This window comes from Suricata suricatta, chromosome 16 (assembly GCF_006229205.1).
Source record: "Suricata suricatta isolate VVHF042 chromosome 16, meerkat_22Aug2017_6uvM2_HiC, whole genome shotgun sequence".
NCBI classification, from domain to species: Eukaryota; Metazoa; Chordata; class Mammalia; order Carnivora; family Herpestidae; genus Suricata; species Suricata suricatta.
The window spans coordinates 885,495-904,248 of record NC_043715.1 but is presented as its reverse complement, the minus strand read 5'-3'; the positions used below and the strand labels follow the sequence as shown (position 1 = coordinate 904,248).

General features: G+C 66.5%; 1 protein-coding gene across 1 annotated transcript in view; it reads right to left on the bottom strand.

Moving 5' to 3' along the window:
* Nucleotides 1-18,754, bottom strand: part of CBFA2T3 (CBFA2/RUNX1 partner transcriptional co-repressor 3) — an 80,267-nt gene that overhangs the window by 5,509 nt on the left and 56,004 nt on the right. The window contains exons 2-11 of the mRNA XM_029926086.1: nt 18,569-18,715; nt 11,944-12,182; nt 11,768-11,857; nt 7,722-7,903; nt 7,026-7,249; nt 4,042-4,127; nt 3,341-3,539; nt 2,871-2,939; nt 1,581-1,771; nt 3-198 (exon numbers count right to left, since the gene is read on the bottom strand). Of these exons, the coding sequence (XP_029781946.1) occupies nt 3-198; nt 1,581-1,771; nt 2,871-2,939; nt 3,341-3,539; nt 4,042-4,127; nt 7,026-7,249; nt 7,722-7,903; nt 11,768-11,857; nt 11,944-12,182; nt 18,569-18,715 (1,623 nt within the window). The remainder of the gene's footprint in view (nt 1-2; nt 199-1,580; nt 1,772-2,870; nt 2,940-3,340; nt 3,540-4,041; nt 4,128-7,025; nt 7,250-7,721; nt 7,904-11,767; nt 11,858-11,943; nt 12,183-18,568; nt 18,716-18,754) is intronic.

Here is an 18,754-nt window from a genome sequence, read left to right as displayed (position 1 = left end):
GCAGGGGCCCAGGCCGGAGGTGGCGTCAGGCTGTCCGGGCCCCGGGTCGGCCACGGCGGCCACGGGGCCCTGCAGGCTCTGGCCGCACACGTGGTGGTGCTTCTCCCAGTCCTTGTGCTGGCAGAAGGAGCCGCAGTAGCGCGCCGCGTTGCACCCGCTGCAGGTCTCGCTGGCCTTGCGCCCGCAGTTCCAGCAGCTCTGGAAGAGGGGGACACGGTCAGGGGGGCCGCGACGCGTGCTTGGGGCCGGACCCCAAAGCACTCAGGCCGGCCACGGACTGGGCAAGCACACGCTGCAAACAACCCCACGGGGACATGGCTGTGGGGTCACGGGGACCCCACCACGCGTCACGGGGTGAGAAGAGAAAGCCTGACCTCACCACGGCTCGTGGGTGGCCCTCAGCAGACATGGCTGCTGGGCTGGGGGCCCACCACAGAGGCGCACAGCTCCGGAGCGCTCCAGGCAGGGTGACACTGAGTTTACAGGACCGTGGGGTCCTCAGCCCCCTCCTCTCTTCTGGGAAGCCCTCTCGGCCTCACCTGGGCTCCAACCCCAGCACGTGGCCGCCCTGGCCGGCCAGACTAACAGGCTCCAACGTGGGGTGCACAGCCAGGCCTGGCTCAGGCACACCCTCCCCCACCATTGGGCCTCTACTCCCTTTCTGTGGTACTAGCGGTGACCTCAGCCACCGGCCAGGAGACCAGCCTGGTGTCTAGCTAGCCACCAATCCTCTTTGGCTTCCTGGCTTGCTCTGTTCGGCCACACTGGCCTCCCTGTGGTCCTCACTCGGCCAGGCGTGCCCCGGCCTCCCTTTCTGCTGCTCTCTCCTCGGGGTGGCACAACCCCCCCAGATTCCTGCCTAGCTGGCTCGCCTCATCCACAACTCTGCTCCCACGTCACTGCTCTGGCACCTTCCCTGGCACCTGCCCCCGTGAGGTCTACCTGTTCCGACCTGCCGGCTTCCCCGGAGCTCAGACTGCTGGAGCAGCCGGAGCAGACGCAGGAGCTGAGCCTCCGGGCTGGCCCAGGCACACACATACCCGGGTGCTCCGGAGACATGCCCTGTCCCAAAAGACAGTTCTAGGACCCCCTCCTGGCAAAGCTCTCTCCCCTCCCCTGACTTCTCCGAGATCAAGTTCTTTTAGGACGAAAAGGAAATGGACTCGGCGCACCTGCCCTGCCCCACCCCACGGAGCCCCGGATGCCCAGGCACCAGCACCATGATAGCTCTCCTGCCCCGCCGCGTGTGCCGAACTGAGGAGACCCCGGAGACGCCCCCTGGGGTCTCCGCGCCCCTCCCGCCTGCCGCTCTCACAAGTTAGCAAGGGCTTGGCAGAAGCAGCTTGGATCCAGCTGGGCCTTTGTGGACTGTCTGCCAGCTGAGGTCTGAATAGGGGCCTGCCACTTCCTAGGACGTAGCCTAGGGCAAACCACCGCCCCTCTGAAGCCCCCAGTGTTCACATCTGCAAGATGGGAGCCCCCGGTGTTCACATCTGCCGCCCCGGCTGCCCGAGGTCACGAGGCTGGGAGGCGACGGAGTGGGGGTTCAGGGCCCGGACCCGGAGGCGGGGTGTGCCTACCTCGCTGGAGTCCTCCTGCTGGTTGATGACGGTCAGGGCGTCTTCGGAGGCCTGCCGCCGAGCCTCCGCCAGGGCCCTCTCCATCTTGGCGCGCTCCGTGCTGATGAGCTCGTGGGCCTTCCGCTCGGCGTCCGACACAGCTTTTTGCAGCTCGGACATGGCCTGTCGCTTCACCTCATTCACAGCCTCTTCTGCAAAGGACAGGTGGGCCGTAGTCACGTGGCCCCGACCGACTGCTCTCCGAGGCCTCCTTGTGCCGTGGGTGGGGATCGCGCACCGGTGCCGGGGCTTGCACACGCAAGTGCGGTGGCGGTGGCGTCTCCCAGGCCGGAATCGACCCCGTTGTTCAGGGAGCAGTGGTACCGCCTTGGAGGGAGGGGCCGCGCCACTCCTGACTTGGAAGTCGATGGGCTTGGGGAAGGCCAAGAGCCTTTGTCCCTAACAGGCTCCAAGTGACGCCGATGCTGGGTCTTGGCACCCACTTTGAAAACCACTGCCCTACTTCCGCCCCCCCCAGCAGTCAGCTTCCCCTGTGGGCCATCTAGAAGAGTCTGGGGGGTTCCCCGTCCAGACCCCCGCATTGTTACCACTTCCAGAGCCTTCTGCCGCCACCCCCACTTGCTGCCTCTGGCCTGTTGACGTTAGTGGAGAAGCGTGCTGTTCAGAGCTGAGCAAGCGCACCTGTCCCAAGTGCACTGTGTTCCTCAACCCTGGGGACGACTCCCAGCCGCCCCGCCTGCCTCGGTTTACCTGGGAGTGCCCTTCTGGCAGCAGTGGGCGGATGGGGTGGGATTAGTGGGACTCCCCTGTGTCGCTGAGCTGCTGGCCCCAGGCCATCACCTGAGCTCTGTGCACTGGTCACCAGGGGCCCACCAGGGGCCAGGCGGAGGGAAATGAGGACTCCACCCCCCATCCAGGCCTGCACCCTGCCCGCAGCCTGTCTGTGGCCCCTGAGCCTCCAACTCTGGGTGGGGACGCCCCACTTGCTCTGCACCCCAGACCCTGAGATTTTCTCCCTCTTCCTTACACTTCACACTGATCCATCCGCTAACCAAAACCTATCTGGGCGCCCCCCACAGCACGCCCCGGGCACTGAGCTTGGGGCCACACCCACTCCCTCTGGCATGTGTGTCCATGTAAGTGCGCGTGGGTGTAGGACCCAGGGACCCGGGCGTCCTGCTGAGCGCTTGCTCCCCACCTGTGGGTGTCATGCCCGGAACACTAAATGCACTCGCCCCTCCTGCAGGGTCTGGGACCCCCTACGGTGCCCCCCATGTCGACTCTACTCACCAGCCTTCCTCCAAATCTCCTCAGGCATGTAGCCAGAGAGGGTCCTGGGCATGAACTCCCGGTGGGCGTCTGAAACACACGGGCGCCAGCGTCATGCATGGAACGGGGCCACACCCACCTGGGTGATGGGGGCGTGGTGTGTGTCCTGGGGGGTTCCTCGAGGTGCCCGTGGTTGGTTGCTGGTGTGGGGCAGGGGGATGCCAGGGTGGAGGTGCTCTAGGCAGAAGCAGCTTGGATCCAGCTGGACATGGGCCCTTGTGGATTGTCTTGGTTTCCATCATCCACAGAGTGAGTGTAGACCTGCCGGGCCCCTGGCCCCCCGAGTCTACGCTTCCATCATTAGGCTCAGCACAAAAAGCCCGTCCCCTTCCAGGGAAACTCCTGCTTCATCGCAGTGAGTGCCAGAATGGGGGTGCTGGCCTCCGCTCCGGCGCTCCTCCCCCACTCTCCCTGCTGCCCCCTCGGCTCACCTAGCTGCGAGCCCTCTGCGCCCACGGAGCTGCTGAGGGGCCGGGCGGCGGCAGGCCCGGGGCCCTTCTTGGTGTCCTCGGAGTCGCTGTAGCGCCGGGCCCAGCGGCTCAGCTCCTCGCGGTCGGCCTCCTGGCACTGGCGCAGCACCGTCAGGGACCGCCGTGTCTTCTCGGCCATGTCCATGATGCAGTTCAGAAGCTGTGGGCAGGCGGCGGCCGTGAGCGTGCGGGGCCGGGTGTGGTGAGGGCGACAGCCGGGCCTGGGCTGCCCACTGTCCTTGAGCCCAACCATGCGGAAATCTGCCGCCGCTGCCGAGACGGGCACCGCACACGGGGGGGACGACCGGGCTCTGGGGAGGTCTGTTCCGGCACGGGGGCGGGGGTCTCCTTCCAGCCGTCTGGGCTGTGCTCTGCCTGGGGGACCACACTGGCCTGGGCTCCGTCCCCACAAAGGCAGCAGGGGAGAGGTGGCCCTGAACACAGCGTTGAAGGGGTCCCAATGCCAGGCCAAAGCCCCTGTCTCCCGAGACAGCTGTTCCCAGGGGCAGAGCAAGGACGGTGCTGAGGGGCTACCCAGAAGCAGAGGGCTAAGGCAGGCAGGTGCAGGCCAGAGCCTGCCCCCGCAGCAGCACCAGTGTCCCACAGGCTGGGCAGAACCCAGGAGTCGGGGCAGTCCCATGGCCCTGGGCCTGGACACTCACGTTGTTGAGGTGCTTCCACTCCTCTGCCCACTCCCGTTCCGTGAGGCGGTGGTCGATCACTTCCTCCTGCCGGGACCCGTGTACCGCTGCAGGGCGGTGTGGAGGCTCAGGCCCTGCACCTCGTGCCAGATCCCGCCCAGGTCCTCCAGGCCCCGCCCCATGCTCAAGCCCCGCCCACACGACAACGCCCACACAAGGCCCCGCCCTCGTGTCCCAGGCCCCGCCCACATCCTCCAGACGCCCCCCTCTCTGCCAGCCCTGTGCCCCAGGCTCCGCCTTGTCTGTTTCCACCTCCAGGCCCCGCCCTGTGCCCTAGCTTGCCTGTCTTCTACACCCCCACTCTGCCCTCAACACCTCCCCCTCCACCCCATGTCCCAGGCCCCTTCCTGTCCCCAGACTCAGCCCCATGCCCCGCCCATGTCCTCCATGCCCCACCCTGTGCCCCAGCTTGCCTGTGTCACCCCCCAGGCTCTGGCATCTTTCCTGTCCTCCAGGCCCCAACCCATTCCCACCCAGAGCTCCTAGCTCCCCAGGCCACGCCCCTCACCCCTGGCACTGTCTCAAGCTCCCATGCTCTGCCCCAGGCCCTGTAGGTCCTGCCTTGTGCTCCCCAGACCCAGTCCACGGCCTTTGCCCAAGTCAGGAAAGTGGATAGGGTGAGGAAGGGGACCCTGGGCACTGACCCTCTACCCACCGCCTTTAGAGGGAGGTCAGGAACAGCCTCTATTCCATGCTTGGGAAGAAGAGAAGGTCCCGGTCCCTCCGTCTAGCCTTGGCCACGCCCCCCCACCTCCCTGCATCCAAATCCAGCCCCCTTCAGTTTTCCTGCTCCTTGCTGCGCCGTGGCGGCCCCAGCCTCACTCTGATGGCCTTGCCACTCCTCGAAGCCCTCAGGGGCTCACTGGTGGCTCAGCTCAGGCTGTACTACTTCTTCCCAGCCAGCTGGACTCCTACACATCCCTCAAAGCCCAGGTCCCAGGCCCCCTCCTCAGCAACCCTGAGCCCTTCAGAATGCATTCCGCCCCGAGCACATCCGCTTGTCAAATGCTCCTGCAGCTTCCTTGTTTATTCTTAGTCCCCCCAGCTGGCCGTGTCAGTCCCCAGGGCTACAGTCTCTGGGGGCCAGCTCCAGCTGGTTCAGCCGCTGGGTCCGAGTGTGGTCCCTTGGGAGTCAGTGGGGTCTGGGAAACCAGAAGCCCCAACCCTTGTACGGGACCCCAGGCCCCTCACCTCACCACGCTGTGTCTCAGTTTCCCTGCCCTGCCCATGCTCAGAAGGTGTGAGGAGGGGAGGGCCCCATGCGCCGGGCAGGGCTCTGTGCCCAGCGCCTCATCCCCTTCTGCCCACCTCCGGGGGAGGTTCTATTGTCATTCCCATCCCACAGGTGAGAAGACCGAGGCTGGCCGTAGGGATGTGTTTGTTCAAGGTCGCCCAAGGTCAGCCCAAGCCAAAACTGTGCCCTCAGCTGCTGGCTGGTGCAGATTCAGAGGCGGAAACAATGGGTACCCCCCCCTCCCAGCCTGGTGAGAAACAAAACAACTGTGAACTGAGCAGTTCATACCAAGGCAACAGCGTCTGACTGTCCTCATGTGATTTTCGTGACCTATCAGATGCTCTCGGCCCCCAGGCGGGTTTGGATGTCCCTGCCCTGGTGTGGCCTCAAGCATGTGCTGGGTGACCCAGAGCTGACTGACGCTTCCTGGGTCGAGGCCTCTCTGGTTAGGCCTTTTCCAGCGCCTAACGGTCTCCTAGTCCCCCCCACATGCCACGCCACCTCAAACTGCCTGCGCCAACGCCCCAACCAAAATAGTGGCTGAGCTCTGCCTGACAGCTGGCGTTTATTTTTGCATTAGCAGAAGCGGGTGGGAATTAGCACCTGCCTGGCCCGGCTGCAGGGAGCCAGACGCTGTCACCTGCTGCCTGGGCCCAGGCCCCGGAAGCTTCTTCAGGGTGGGGGCTGGGAGGAGGCCTTGTACAGGGCAAGGCCTCTGCTGACCCTGCCTCTGGGCCCCCCCTGGTGCCCTGGGACTCGCGAGGCAGCTGTTTCCAGGCCTCCTCCGCCCCTAGGGTGTGGGCCGGCCCCCTTCATCTCTCAGTCCCTGGCAGAGGGGGGTCAGAAGACCAGGCAGACGTGGCTAAGGCTTCGGGCACGAGAACTGTGCCCTCTGCCCTCTGGGTCTTGTCATCTGTGATCCGGGGCTGCTGGTGCATCGCACGCACACAGGCACACGGGAGGGGCCTGGGCACTAGCAGGAAGAGGGGTCTCCCGGGCCTCACTCGGACCGGGAGGTCTGGGACTCCCACTGGACAAGACTGAGGCAGAGAGGTCCCAGGACCCCGCAAGGACGCGCCATGCAAGCCGCTGGAGCGCCAGGCCCCCTGTCCCCCCGCGGCCTGGCTCCCGCGGTGCCCCACGCACAGCTCACCACCGCGACGGGGCACTTACACTTGGGGTTGGCAGGCTCGTTTGCACCCTGCGCGGACGGCCGGACGGGTGTGTGCAGTCGGTGGCGCTCAATGAGGGGTCAGCCTCGGAGGCCGTAGCCACAGCGCCTGGGACTCGGGAGACCCCTCACGTGCCCAGCCTGCCTCACAGCGGTCTCTTCCTGGCTGGCCGTGACCCCGCCCGCCCCACCCCTGGCCTTGCAGGGCCCTGTTGCACCCCCAGAGAGCCCGGGTGCCCCTGGCTCCATACCTGCCCCTCCCCTGGGGGATGAGGCCCCCCACCCGACCGGAGGGGATGCCAGACCCCACGACAGAGGTCAGGGGAGGAGGGCCTTCTCTGAGGGTCACGGCCCAGCCAGGGCCCCCACCCCATCAAATCTTTTCTCCACACCCATTTCCTCAGCGTCGTTTCTGGACAGACAAGGTTGGGAGGTGCCAGTGAGCCCCCCACACTGACGCGCGCACTGCAGCCCTCTGCTGTCCCCCCCAACGCAGGCACGAGTGCGTAAGCACACGCGTGTCCCCCCAGCACTGCTCACCGAGCTGCCGATGGCGCTCCCGCAGCTCCCGGGGCTCGTGGTGGCGGTAGGGGTCCCGGAAGTGGTGGGCCATGGCCATGTCCTCCAGGCGGTAGTGCGGCGGCGGCGTGGGCTGCGGCGGCCCGTGGCTGGGGCTGTAGCGCTGGGCGGGGCTCAGGGTGCACGGCCGCTTGCTGATGTGGTCGGGGGGCAGCGGGTCACGGTCTGACCCATTCTCTTTGGTCCTGACCGGAAGAGCAGGCAGGAGGGGGGTCACGGGCCATGAGCCCCGTGAGCCGTGGACAAGAGCCTGGCCTTGCGCCCCCGCGCCCCCGGCTCTGGGTCTTGTGTCCGCCTCCGACCCCCCGCTGGCGTGTGGGCCCTGGGGCCAGGGGTCGAGAAGCCTGAGCCTGTGTCAGGCGAGCGAGGACCCGGCCACGCAGGCTCCGGCAGCTCCGTGACCGGCACTGAGGGCCACAGTCCTGGGGACACCCGGGTCCACATCCAGCCCACAGGGAGTGGCCACGAGACTGCCTTCCGCCCCTCCCTTGTCCTCGGGATGCCTCACCTCAGCCCTGTGCGGTGGTCTCAGCCCACTAGCTGTGGGCCATGTCCGGTCAGCCCTGCCGCTGGGCACCGGCCGAGCTGAGGCACCAGAGGCAGCTCTGGAGAGGCAGCCCCTCTCCCCAGCCACAGGCCCCCTCCCCCCGTACGTACCGGTCAGGTGTCCTCCTCTTGCCGTTTTCGTTGACTTCCAGAAGGAGCTCCGAGGAGTCGATGGGGGAGGAGGCGTTGGCGTCCAGCAGGAGCTGCTCATGCTGGGCCAGGTACTGGGCGGGGGTCTGCTTGGCCAGGCGGGCACAGTGCAGGAGCTCCCTCTGCAGCAGGGGGAGGTTGGCCTGCAGGGGCAGAGGTGGCAGGCACTCACCGCTGCCCGAGGCCAAGGCACGAGCATGGCGGGGAGGCTTGCTTGGTGACTTCCCACAAGCCGCTGACTTCTCTGAGCCCTGTGTCCCTGCACTACACCTGGGGATGTGGGTGGGACTGTGCCCTGAGGGCACACAGGGACTCAGAGAAAGCTGGGGATCGCCTCGATTTACAAATACTTGGAAGTCCTGGCCCTCCACAGCGGCCTGCTGCTGGGCCCCCAGCCAGCCTGGGGCCCTTGAGCCCAGGCCCTGGACCCCCGCTGGGTGTTGTCCCCTCCCCTGGTGGCATCTGGAGAGGGCAAGGAGGGGACGTGACCTGGCTTCCTTGCCTTCACCGGTGGGAGCAGGCACCTGTGACCCATGGTGTGGATGGGACCTGGGCACCCCTCAGCTCCCTGCAGTGGGCAGAACCCCACTCTCCCCGCTCCTGTAGGCTCCGCCCACCAGCCTGGAGCGGCACGGAACCCAGACCACGCATGTGAGCAGTCACACGTGTCACCTCCCAGTCCTGCCCACCATCCGTAGATAGACTTGACACCGTGCTGCCACGCTCACGGGGAAGGACGACACAGCACAGGAGTGGGAGCGCACAGCTGGGGGGGTGGCCCCACGCCCCCGCCACCCCCACGTGTGCCTGTCACAAGTGGCGCCATCCACACGGCCTCCCAAACCTCCTGGCGGGGCAGGCGGGCTGGCTGGGGCCCAGCGGCAGGGAGGGCCAGGACTTCCAAGTATTTGTAAATAGAGCCGAGCCCCAACTTTCTCCGGCGTTTCCGAGCTGCCACAGGGGCCCCTCCCGCCTCTGCCTCTGCGGCCCCGTCAGCGAATCCGTCCGGACGAGCGCGCGGCCGCGGGGCGTGTTTTTCTATCCCAAGAGCTGAACAGGGGCCAGCCCGCCATCTGCTGAACACGTTAGGAGCATGAGCTGGGAAAGGAGGTCCCGGGAGGTCTGAAGACGCCAAACATCCTCCCCGCTTGCCGGCCCCCCTCCCGACCAGCCTCCCCTTGGCTGGCTCAGCAGGGTGGGGGCCGCACGGGCACCAGCTGGTCGCCGTTAGAGCAGTGGAAACATCTGGATTCCTGGCTGGCTGGGGCCAGCTGGGAGCCGGGGCTGTGGGTGGAGGGCCGGCTGGGTGGGGCAGTGGCTCCCGGCTTCTGCAAAACCTCATCCGTGTGCAGGGGGGCCTGAGCAGACGGTTCCGGGGTCTTGGGATGGTTGGTGGGGGTGGGGGAAGGGGAACCCTAGGCCAGAAGCAGCCGGTGGAGGGTGTGGAGCACCTGGCCAGAGACCCTTGGTGGCAGGATTCCCCCTTTATTCCCAGGGTCCAGAGCGCAAGGAGAGGCCTCGCCAAGACCGGGTAGAGCTGGCCACGGAGCCCGAGCCCCACTCTCACGGGAGGGAACACAGGTCAGAGGGAAACCCGTGTTTGCACAAACAGCTGCAACGGCGGGTCCACTGGGCCAACGACTCCCCGGGAGCGAGGGGCTGGGGTTTTTCCAAGTCCCTCATCTGCTGTCCACACAGCCTGTGTGCCGTGGGCCCTCGGCTCTGCGGGGCGACCCTAGCCGAGTCACTTAACTTCTTGCCTGTATGAGGTCCTGCTCCCTGCCCCAGGGGACGACGGGTCCTGTGAGCTTCGTATGATGTTAACTCTCACATCCCTGCCCCGGTGAGGGGTCACCGGACCCCCGACCAGGTGGGAGGGGCTGAGACCCCAGCCCAGAGCCCATCCTGCAGGCCCCAGTCCAAGGGCCCCCGTAAGGCGGGCTGTGGGTCCCCAGGAAGGTGCTGGCCGTTGGCCAGCCCAGGTCGCAGATCGGAGACCGAGCTGGAGCAGTGGCCAGGCCAGGGCTCCTGCGACGAGTGAGGTGGGGGGTGCTCCCCAGGCCGGACCTTGGGCCAGGGCTCCGGCGGCACCTGGGCACTCAGACAGAGCCGGCTGCACCCGGATGCTCCGTGTCAGGGAGATGGATCGCATGTCCTTGTCCAACAGTCTGCTGGCCTGGAGCCCTGGGGGGCGTCACAGGCATGGAGCATGGCTGGCAGCCCCGAAGGCCAGCTGGCCTGATGACCACGAGGGCAATCTAGGCATGAAAGCCCCAGGAGCCCTTTGAGACTGCTGTGGGCAGAGGGGACGCCCCACGCGCAGGGGGAGGCCTGAGCGTGTCCCGAGGACTCGGCGGGGAATGAGGTGCAGCGGGCAGGGGTTTGCAGCCCGGCGGGAGCAGGAGCAGGGGACGCCGGATGTGTCCCTGCCCCGCTCCTCCAATAAACAAGGGCAGCTGAGTGGACAGGGACATCTGGTGTAAATATCTGATCTGATGGGATGAGCAGGCGCACTGTGTCCCAAAGGTGGGGAGCGTGGAGTCAGCAGTGAGTGGGAGCAGGGAGGGGGGAGGCGAGGGCAGGGCTCTGGGCGAACTGCGAACGCTGGCCAGATGGGCCCGAGCCGGGCTCCGCTGCTGCCCAGCCCAGGGTGTGAGCACAGCAGGGTGTGGGCAGAAGGGCAGGACAGAGGGCCGAGAGGACGGACATGGGGCCAGACCAAGGGTCCCCTTGACCAGAGCTGCAGGGAGCGAGGTGCCAGCCCAGGGCAGGCCCTGCAAAGGCCAGGGGGCTTGGAGCCCGATGGACCCAGGTTCCAGCCCCTCCCCTTCTCTTCCGACGGGAAGCTGCTAACCAGGAGCGCCACCCACCTCACGGGCCACGGAGGGGCCGCAAGGCCCACCGGGAAGAACTCTGCAGAGCCTGCCTGGTCTGCAGAGCATCTGAAACCCCCAGATATGTGGCCTGACGCCGGCGGGCATGCACCATGCCCTTCCTAGCGGCCCGGGGGTGAGCTCCATCACACATTAGCAAAAACAGAGTCAGAGCAGGGGCAGCTGGCTCGGCCCAGGCCCACAGCGCCTAAGTGGCAGTGCTCCAATCCGGGAGCGCCTGGTCTAGCCAGTCCTCCAGACCCTCTAGAAGGCAGCCCCACCTGGGGCCCAGCCACGCAGCCGAGCAGGGCCCACGGCTGGGGTGCCACCGCAGGCCAGGGAAACGGCGTCTCCGGAAGTGAGCTCTGTGGAACCCTGACACTGGCGGTGCACAAGGAACACGTCCTGGGGTCAGATCCGTTTGGGGGGGCGTTTCACATTTGCCCTCTCTGGGAGCCACTGCGACGGAGAAGCTGGCCCCGTGGGGTTTAGAACCAGTGCGTCCCCTTTCTGTGGGCACGCGCACCTCGTTAAAATGCAGATTCTGATTCAGGGGCTCGGGGCTGGGGCCCAGGAAGCTGCATTGCTCACAAGTCCTGGTGTTGCTGGCCCAACACCCTCTCTTCCCCTGTTTAGCTTGTGATTGACCACAGGACCCTTGTTTATCTAACACCCGTTCATCCATCCGTCTGCCCACCCACGCCACCCCTCACATCCGTGCCCGTCTGCCCCTGGTCCCGCTCCCTGACTCTGCTCCAGCTGCAGGCGGCTCCCGGGGGCCGTGCCCACGCGCCCCACCCCCGCTTGCCCTCAGCCTGGTCGCCGCAGATCTGTACCACAGTCGGTTGGCTGACTTTCCTCCCGCCAGGACATCGGATCCAGGAGAGACCTGCCCGCCTGGCTCACACCACGTCCCCACGCCCACGTGGCACAAGGAGGGGCTCCAAACAGAGCTGTTGAGCGGATGAGCGTATCTGACGCAGTGCAGGGCTGAGCTGGGGGCTCAGTCTTAGGGCACGGGGTCTGGCGGGGTCCCGTGCGGGCCGGGGGTGGAGGAGCCTGGCCAGAGCGGGCAGCGGGCAGCTCTGGGACGGCGTGGCGGGCCCAGCTACAAGAGGGGCCGCGTGTCCTTACCTTCAGGAAGGGGATGACGAACGGACGCAGAGGGAAGTTGGTGGCCTCCTGGAGCTTGGAATGGAACTCCTCGATGGTCAGCGTGGAGTTCTGAGGGAGGAGGCAGCCCCCCGTCAGCCGGGGCGCTGGGGCCGGCCCGGGGGACCCCGCGCCCCCTGCCCCGCCGGCCCGCTCACCACGAGCCCCAGCACCAGCGTGCGCACGCGCTCGCCGATCTCCAGGGAGATGTCGCTGCCGAACTGCTGCAGGGCGGTGAGGAAGCGCTTGAGCTTGCTGAGCTGCCGCGCACCGCAGGCCGGGGGCAGCTGCTGCGTGGACAGCGAGGCGGAGCACGAGGCGGCCGGGCCATTGCTGAAGCCGCTGGGCGTGGACGGCGCTCCGTTGACGGCCGTGGGCGAGTGGCTGCCGTTCATCACTGTGGGAAGGAGAGGCGGGCTGAGGGCCGCGGGGCGCCGGACCCCCGTGACACACGTGCAGCCCGCGGCCCCGGCTCAGCCCCACCCCTCTGGCTTGCTCTGTGGCGGGGTCGCCACAGGGAGGCCTGAGCTGCCAGGCTGCGCAGGGGTGCAGGGTGAACCGGCACCAGGGACCTGCTGGCCCACATCTCCTTTTCCGGGGTAGGCAGTCATCTCTCCGGGAAGGCCGGGGACCCTCCCCTCCACCATGATGGCCCCGAGTGGCGCCCCACTGCTGCTATGAGGGCCCCCCGTGCCTGGGCCGGTAGGGCTGGGGGTGGACCCTTGGGACACATGGGCTTGCATCCCAGCCAGGGAGCCTCTGGGCTGGCCCCACGCGCGGGGCCGTGTGTGGGAGGCGGGTGGAGTCACCAGGGCCTCGACACTGGGGTCCGTGTCCCGGGGCTGGCAGACACCAGGGCCACTCTGCAATGCCCTGGGAAAAGACCTCACTCCTCAGTCTCGAGTGACAGAGGGAAAGGCTGACCCAGCCCGCCCCCAGCCCCCGGGAGCCCGAGCCTCGCTGACTGGGGTCTGCGGAGAGGTCAGAGATCCTGAGCCCTGGTGACAGTGGAGGGGCTCCAGGTGTGGGGCGTGGTGCTGGCACTGCTGGGAGTCCGGAGGCCGGTCTGATCAAGCCGGAGGCCATGCACACCTTTCCCCGCAGCCAGCCGCCCACACATCCACTCAGGCGCCTCCTCACGTCCACACACGGGGCCCCTGCACGCTCACCGGGCTGCCCCTCTGCACACGCATGCACACCCCACGTGATGGCCTGAACCCCGCATCCTCACAATGCCTCCCGCCCCCCACCGCCACTCCCTGCCTCCGCGTCCTCACGCGCGCGCACACACACACACACACGGACACATGTGTGCGCACACACACACACGGACACGTGTGCGCGCACACACACACATGTACTCTCGATCACATGCAGACACACGCACACAGACGTACATGCACATTTGCCCGCACACGTAATTTTACATTCACGCACACGTGCATGTGTACAGACACATTTGCACACACGAATGCACACACACATGCACAGTTGGACAAGACACACAAGCACCTTCACACACAGGTACATGTCCATGTTTGTGCAGACATGCACACACATTTGCACACACATTCGTGCACACATACATATACAGACACACATGCACATTCGCACACACAGACACATGCACACACACACTTGCGCACACCCCTCTCTGGCTCTGGTCCACGAGGCCCGCCCCCTGCCCCGGCTGGCCGGATCTGTGCAGAGGCCGCGCTCTCATGCCCATGGGGGCGTCTGGGGAGGTGGGCAGCTTGGGCCGCTGCTGCCTCCGGAAGGGATTTCTCCGGGGCTCCGGCCACCTCCATGGTGGCTGAGACCCGGCAGCTGGGAGTACGGGGTCGGGGGGCTCCTTTCCTCAGGATGGAGACACCTCCAAGGTCAGCTCTGAGAAGCGGCTCCCCATGAATAGGCTGGGGAGAGGGCCTGCTTTGAGCAGAGGGTGTGCGGGCTCGCCCCGCAGAGCACGCATCCTGACCGGGCCCCGGGAAGTGACCTCTGCAGGTCCCTGGCTCCCCCAGCCAGAGGGGCCGGGTGTACGGGGCCCCCTCTCTGGGCCCTCCTGGGTCCTGGTCACACCCTATGTGCCCTGCAGACCTCCAGCCCGGGGCTGCGCTGTCCCCTGTGGGGTTCCATAACCTGCCCACCCCGCACCCCCCAGAGCCCTTTAGCAAATGCCCTCTCTTAACCCCGAGTCTGCTGTCTGGCCAGCTTTGCTCCCAGACACTTCCCACACCTCCAGCTTTGGTGACTGGCTCCTCCCACCGACCTGCTGGCCGGTGACACCTGCAGACACCCCTCCCTGACTCTTGGAGCTGCGCCACCAGCCAGGCACCAACCCACGGGTTCCCACGACTGGCCTCACCCGCGGGTCAGCCCCGGCACCCAGCAGGCCCCCCACAGACAGACGGCTCTGCCCTCGAGGGCGTGAGCAGCCCCCCTGGGTGGGAGAGGCTTCCTGCCTGAGGCCTCACGTCTGCCTGGACCAGCCCAGCAGGGTGAGGCTGGGGGCCTTGCCTCGGTTTCTTCATCTGGAAAATGGCTCCTTGGCTCCAGCCAGAGGTGGGGCTTTGGGGCCCGGGGGCTGGTGCTCCAGGCCTGCCCCAGGTTACAGAGAATCGGGTAAGCTTCTCCCACCGGAAGGGGCTGAAGTGCTTGGCCCTCATTGCTTTTGTGTGTCAGGTAATTGCTCGTCAATAGCAGAGGCTTGGGAAGCCCTGACTGCGGTCCAGCGTTGACACAAGGTCACGTGTGGGCTCCGGGCTGCAGGACCGCGGCCCCAGGTCCTGGATCTGCTCTCGCCTCCCCGGGAGACGCCGCGCTGTGGGGGACCGTTTGCCCCCTGGTCTGAACCAGGCTCTGCAGGAGCCACCGCGTTCCTGGTGCCCCTTGATCTGCAGTGCGGAGTGACCGCCAGACACAGCCCACCAGTGTCCCCGTCCCTCACCCTCTCCGAGGTGCTGTCCAGAGGACCCTTGGAGAGCCCAGGAGGCCCCACTGGGGGCTAATTTTCTCTCACTGCCGAGGGGGCACACTGCCACACGCACGCCCTGCTCAAGATGCATGATGGCCACTGGCCATTGCCCTGGCCAGGCCAGGAGGTGGCCGCTGCCACAGGAGACCTCACCACAGTAGGGGTCATTCCTCCAGCAGAGCTGGCCCGTCACCCGGGGTCTGGATCTTCTAGAGGCTTCTAAGAGGTATGGCCGTCTACACCTCGTGGGCCCCCACCCAGCGGCCGCCGGCCCAGTGCGGGCCTGACCTCTCTTACCAGCTCGCCCTCGGTGCCTGGGTCCTCCCAGCGGCCCGCTCCGCCTCGCTCGCCCGTGCTCCCTCCCGCAGGCTGCCCGGGAGTCTCAGCAACTCGCTGAAGAGACGCCGAAAATAACCCCCGGCCACAAGTGCTTTCATTCCCACAACAGGTGTGTTACTAAGTTAGACCGCACACGTGTCCCCGGCTGAGGTTTGGGGGCACACGCGAGCACCCCTGTGTCCCGGGTGCGGGTCGTGCTGGGACGCGGAACCCGGCCAACGGCCCCTCTCCCCGTGGGTGCGGGCCACACGTCCTGGCGGCGCCGGGCACAGAACCGGGCCGGGGCACCGGCGTCGCAGGCCCTGAATAACACACCGGAACGTCCTGCCACCTCCCGCTCAGAGCAGGGGGCGGTCACACGGGGGCCGTGCGGCCCGCTGCTGCAGAATCGGGCCTGTGCTGACCGCAGCCGCTCACACACAGACTCTGAGCAGGGCCCGGAGCCCTGACGCGTGTCAGCTGCGGCCGGAGACTGACAGAACGTGCGCTGGTGACCGTGCGTCCAGCAGCGTCTCACGGCTCCGTGCAGTCGCCTTGGTGCCAAGTGCTGGGATGACCACTGTTTTACAGGTGGGGAAACTGAGGCACAGGTGGTAGTACCTGCTCGAGTCACCGGGGCGGGGGGGCTGGGCCGGCCCTTGAGACCGGACCTTCTCACAACCCTGGGCTCTGCCTTACTCACCCTGCTTTGTGGTTGGGGAAAAGGGGGCTCAGAGAGGCCGCCCACCTGCCCTTGGCTTTGGCCCCTGCCCTCCGGCGCCTGCCCCCGGCCCCTTCTTCTCCGTATGGAAGGCAGGACTGACGGACACAGTGGACACGATACAGGGTGCGTAGGCGGGGGTGGGGTGGGGACTGCCATGGTCTCCGCAGAGCAGAGCGGGAGGACCTCCCAGGAGGCCGCGGTTTTTGTTATTTTACTTACAAAGACAGACCATAGACCATTTTAAGCAGCCATGAAAACGGCCGTGGGGCAGGGACATCGTGGGCCCGTCCACTCGATCTGTAAGCAAAATAAGAAAAACACGCTGTCAGGAAAGCGCCGGTGGGAGGCAGGGCTGCCCTGGGGGGCGCCCGCCCTCGGCCCCTCCCCCCTGCCTCTTGACAGCAGTTTTGGGGATCGGGACTCAGTCACCACCTTGGGCCAGTCCATTCCCTTCTTTGGGCCTCAGTTTCCTCCACTGTAAAATAACTGGGTTGTCTGGGCAGGGAGTCTCCGAGGGTCACTTCCAGAAGGACCTCTAGAGAAGTCTACAAGAATTCTGGTGTCCCCATCAACATGGGTGGGACACCCCGGTTCCTAAAGAGCTCTCTTCCCAGACAGGGCCTGGCAGCCACACTTGGCACCATCCTCCAGGGACCTGAGCCCACGCTTGTAGGGCTTGAAGTCTCCACTGCCAGACAAGCCAATGGTGGGTCCAAAGCAAAACCCAGGACTGAGCCACCACGAAGGGAGGAAGCACCAGACAGGAAGAGATTTGAGTGTCTGAGCTGGAATTAGTAGGCAGAAGCTGTAAGAAGATAGGCTGTGTCCAGACAGAGAGCCTCCCGTCACAAGGGGTAATCAAGGACAGGATGAGCCTTTGAGGGTCCTCCTAACTGCAGAGTAGCTCCTCACATTCCTTCCCAGAGTCACCTCAGCCATCCTGACCACCTCCAGAGTCCAACCCCCAAATAAATCTGTGCCCAGGGCGGCCATCAGGAAAAAGCAGAGCCCTCAGCCACGGTTCACAGTCTCCAGCTGGCTAGGCTCATAGGCCGGTCCTGGGGAAGCCGGGGGATCTTGGGGCAGGAATCTGTGGCTGAGCACAGGGGCTCAGCCCCCACCGGCCAGGTGCACGGCTTAGGGGACAACTCAGGCCCCTCTGAGGAGACCAGACACCCAGAAGCCCCATGACATGGAAGTGTCAGCTTAGAAAAGAAAGAACCACGGGTCTTTTGTAACCTCCGTGCCCTAGATGAAGCTGGGACCTCCGCTCGGCGGGGGTGTGGGGGGGGGGCCAGAGCCACACACAGGCCCCAGCCCCGTCCCTGAGCTGGAGCATCTGCTCCCAGACCTGTGCTTTCTGGAACGTGGGTCCTGGACCGAGGCGGAAAGGGGGACGTGGCCTTGACACCGTGTGGCCGGCTCAGAGCCTCGGTGCAGACCCTGGAGGGAGGGGCGGCTGTCCGGGTGGACACCCGGGGCCTGGTATCTTCGGAGCCGCCAGTGGGCCCGGTAACGCACCCAACCTGTCCGGTGGACAGCTGCTTGTGACGGAGGTGACCCGGCCGGACAGTGGCGGCGTGAGAGCAAGCCCCGCCCGCCACGGCCACCACGGGCAGGGCCAGGCCTCACTTCAGTCCCCACTGCTCGTGGGCGCCCTGGATCAGACCTGTCCCCTTAGGAAGGTGAGGGCGCACACCTGGGGCCGGGGCCTCGCGCCTCCGGACCACAGCGGGGCGAGGCCCGAGACTGGCTCAGAGCCAGCATCCCACAAACAAGCAGCCACGCCTGGCCCTGAACCTGCATTTCCTGGCTCCATGGCCAGCACCTTTCTCCAGATGGAGGCCGGGTCACCCCCAAGCCCTAAGGAACCCGGCTGCCCGGCCTCCGCGGCAGCACCAGCACCGTTCACGGCCGGGGACAAAAGTTGGGCCAGGCCGTGCGGTGTGTCCTGGGCTCTGGGTGGCGGGAGGGGGTCCGAGGAGGTGGCTCTTATGACGGCGCTGGGGCGCTGCACACTCCCTCCCGGAGACGGGCTTCGCTCGGGTCTCAACGTCTGCGGAAGGGTCCCCCGATCTAGAACTTTCCGGCCTCTGAACATGGGGGAGGAGGTGGCGTGTGGATGCCCTCCACTGCTGGCACACTGCCAAGCCTGGGCCCCGGGGCAGGAACGCCCACGCCTGCGGTCTCTTTTCCAACGCACAGCCCCGAAGTCATGGAGTCACCGTGTCTCGGACAAGGGGCAGGCCTCCGGCGGGTGTGCAGGCTGTGGGGGCCTCGGGGACACTGCACAGGCCCGGAGGTCCCGTCTGCCCCCCACGCCCCGGCAGCCCGGGTCCCGCCACCCTCACCCTCACCGCAGCCCGGCGCGGAGCCGGCGCCACCTCTGAGGGGCCCTCGGGAAGGTGCTGTGTGACGGTAGGAACCGCCAGTCCCTCTCTGAGCTCTCAGTAGAGCAGCAGCCTGTGAGGACGCTCACAGCCACTCGGGAAGGGCCTGCACTCACTCACCTGACGTCACAGCAGCTCCCTGAGTCAGGGACTGTGGCCACCAGGGCCAGAGAGGCCGAGCAGCCTGCCCGAGGCCACACAGCCACCAATTGGACCTCCACGCTCAGGCTCTGAGCCACGGTGAACGCCTCCCTCTAAAGGGCCCAAGGCTGGGCATTTACAGGTCCCGGGCAGGGGTCCCCAGCACGGGCCTTGATGCACCGTGGCGCTCAGAGCCTCAAGCAGCGCAGGCCCCGGAGCCCCCCAGGGTTACTCACTTGTGTGGGGCGTGAAGGGCGGGAGCCGAGCAGCCCCCTGGGACGCGGCAGGCGGCGGGGGCGGCATGCTGGGGGGCGTGGAGCGGGGCTGCGTCTTCACCTCGGCCGGAGAGTCGGGCATCGCTGCTGCCTTGTCCTTCCCGTCCACTGCAGGGCCACGGGGCCACAGCGGGGGGGGGGGGGGGG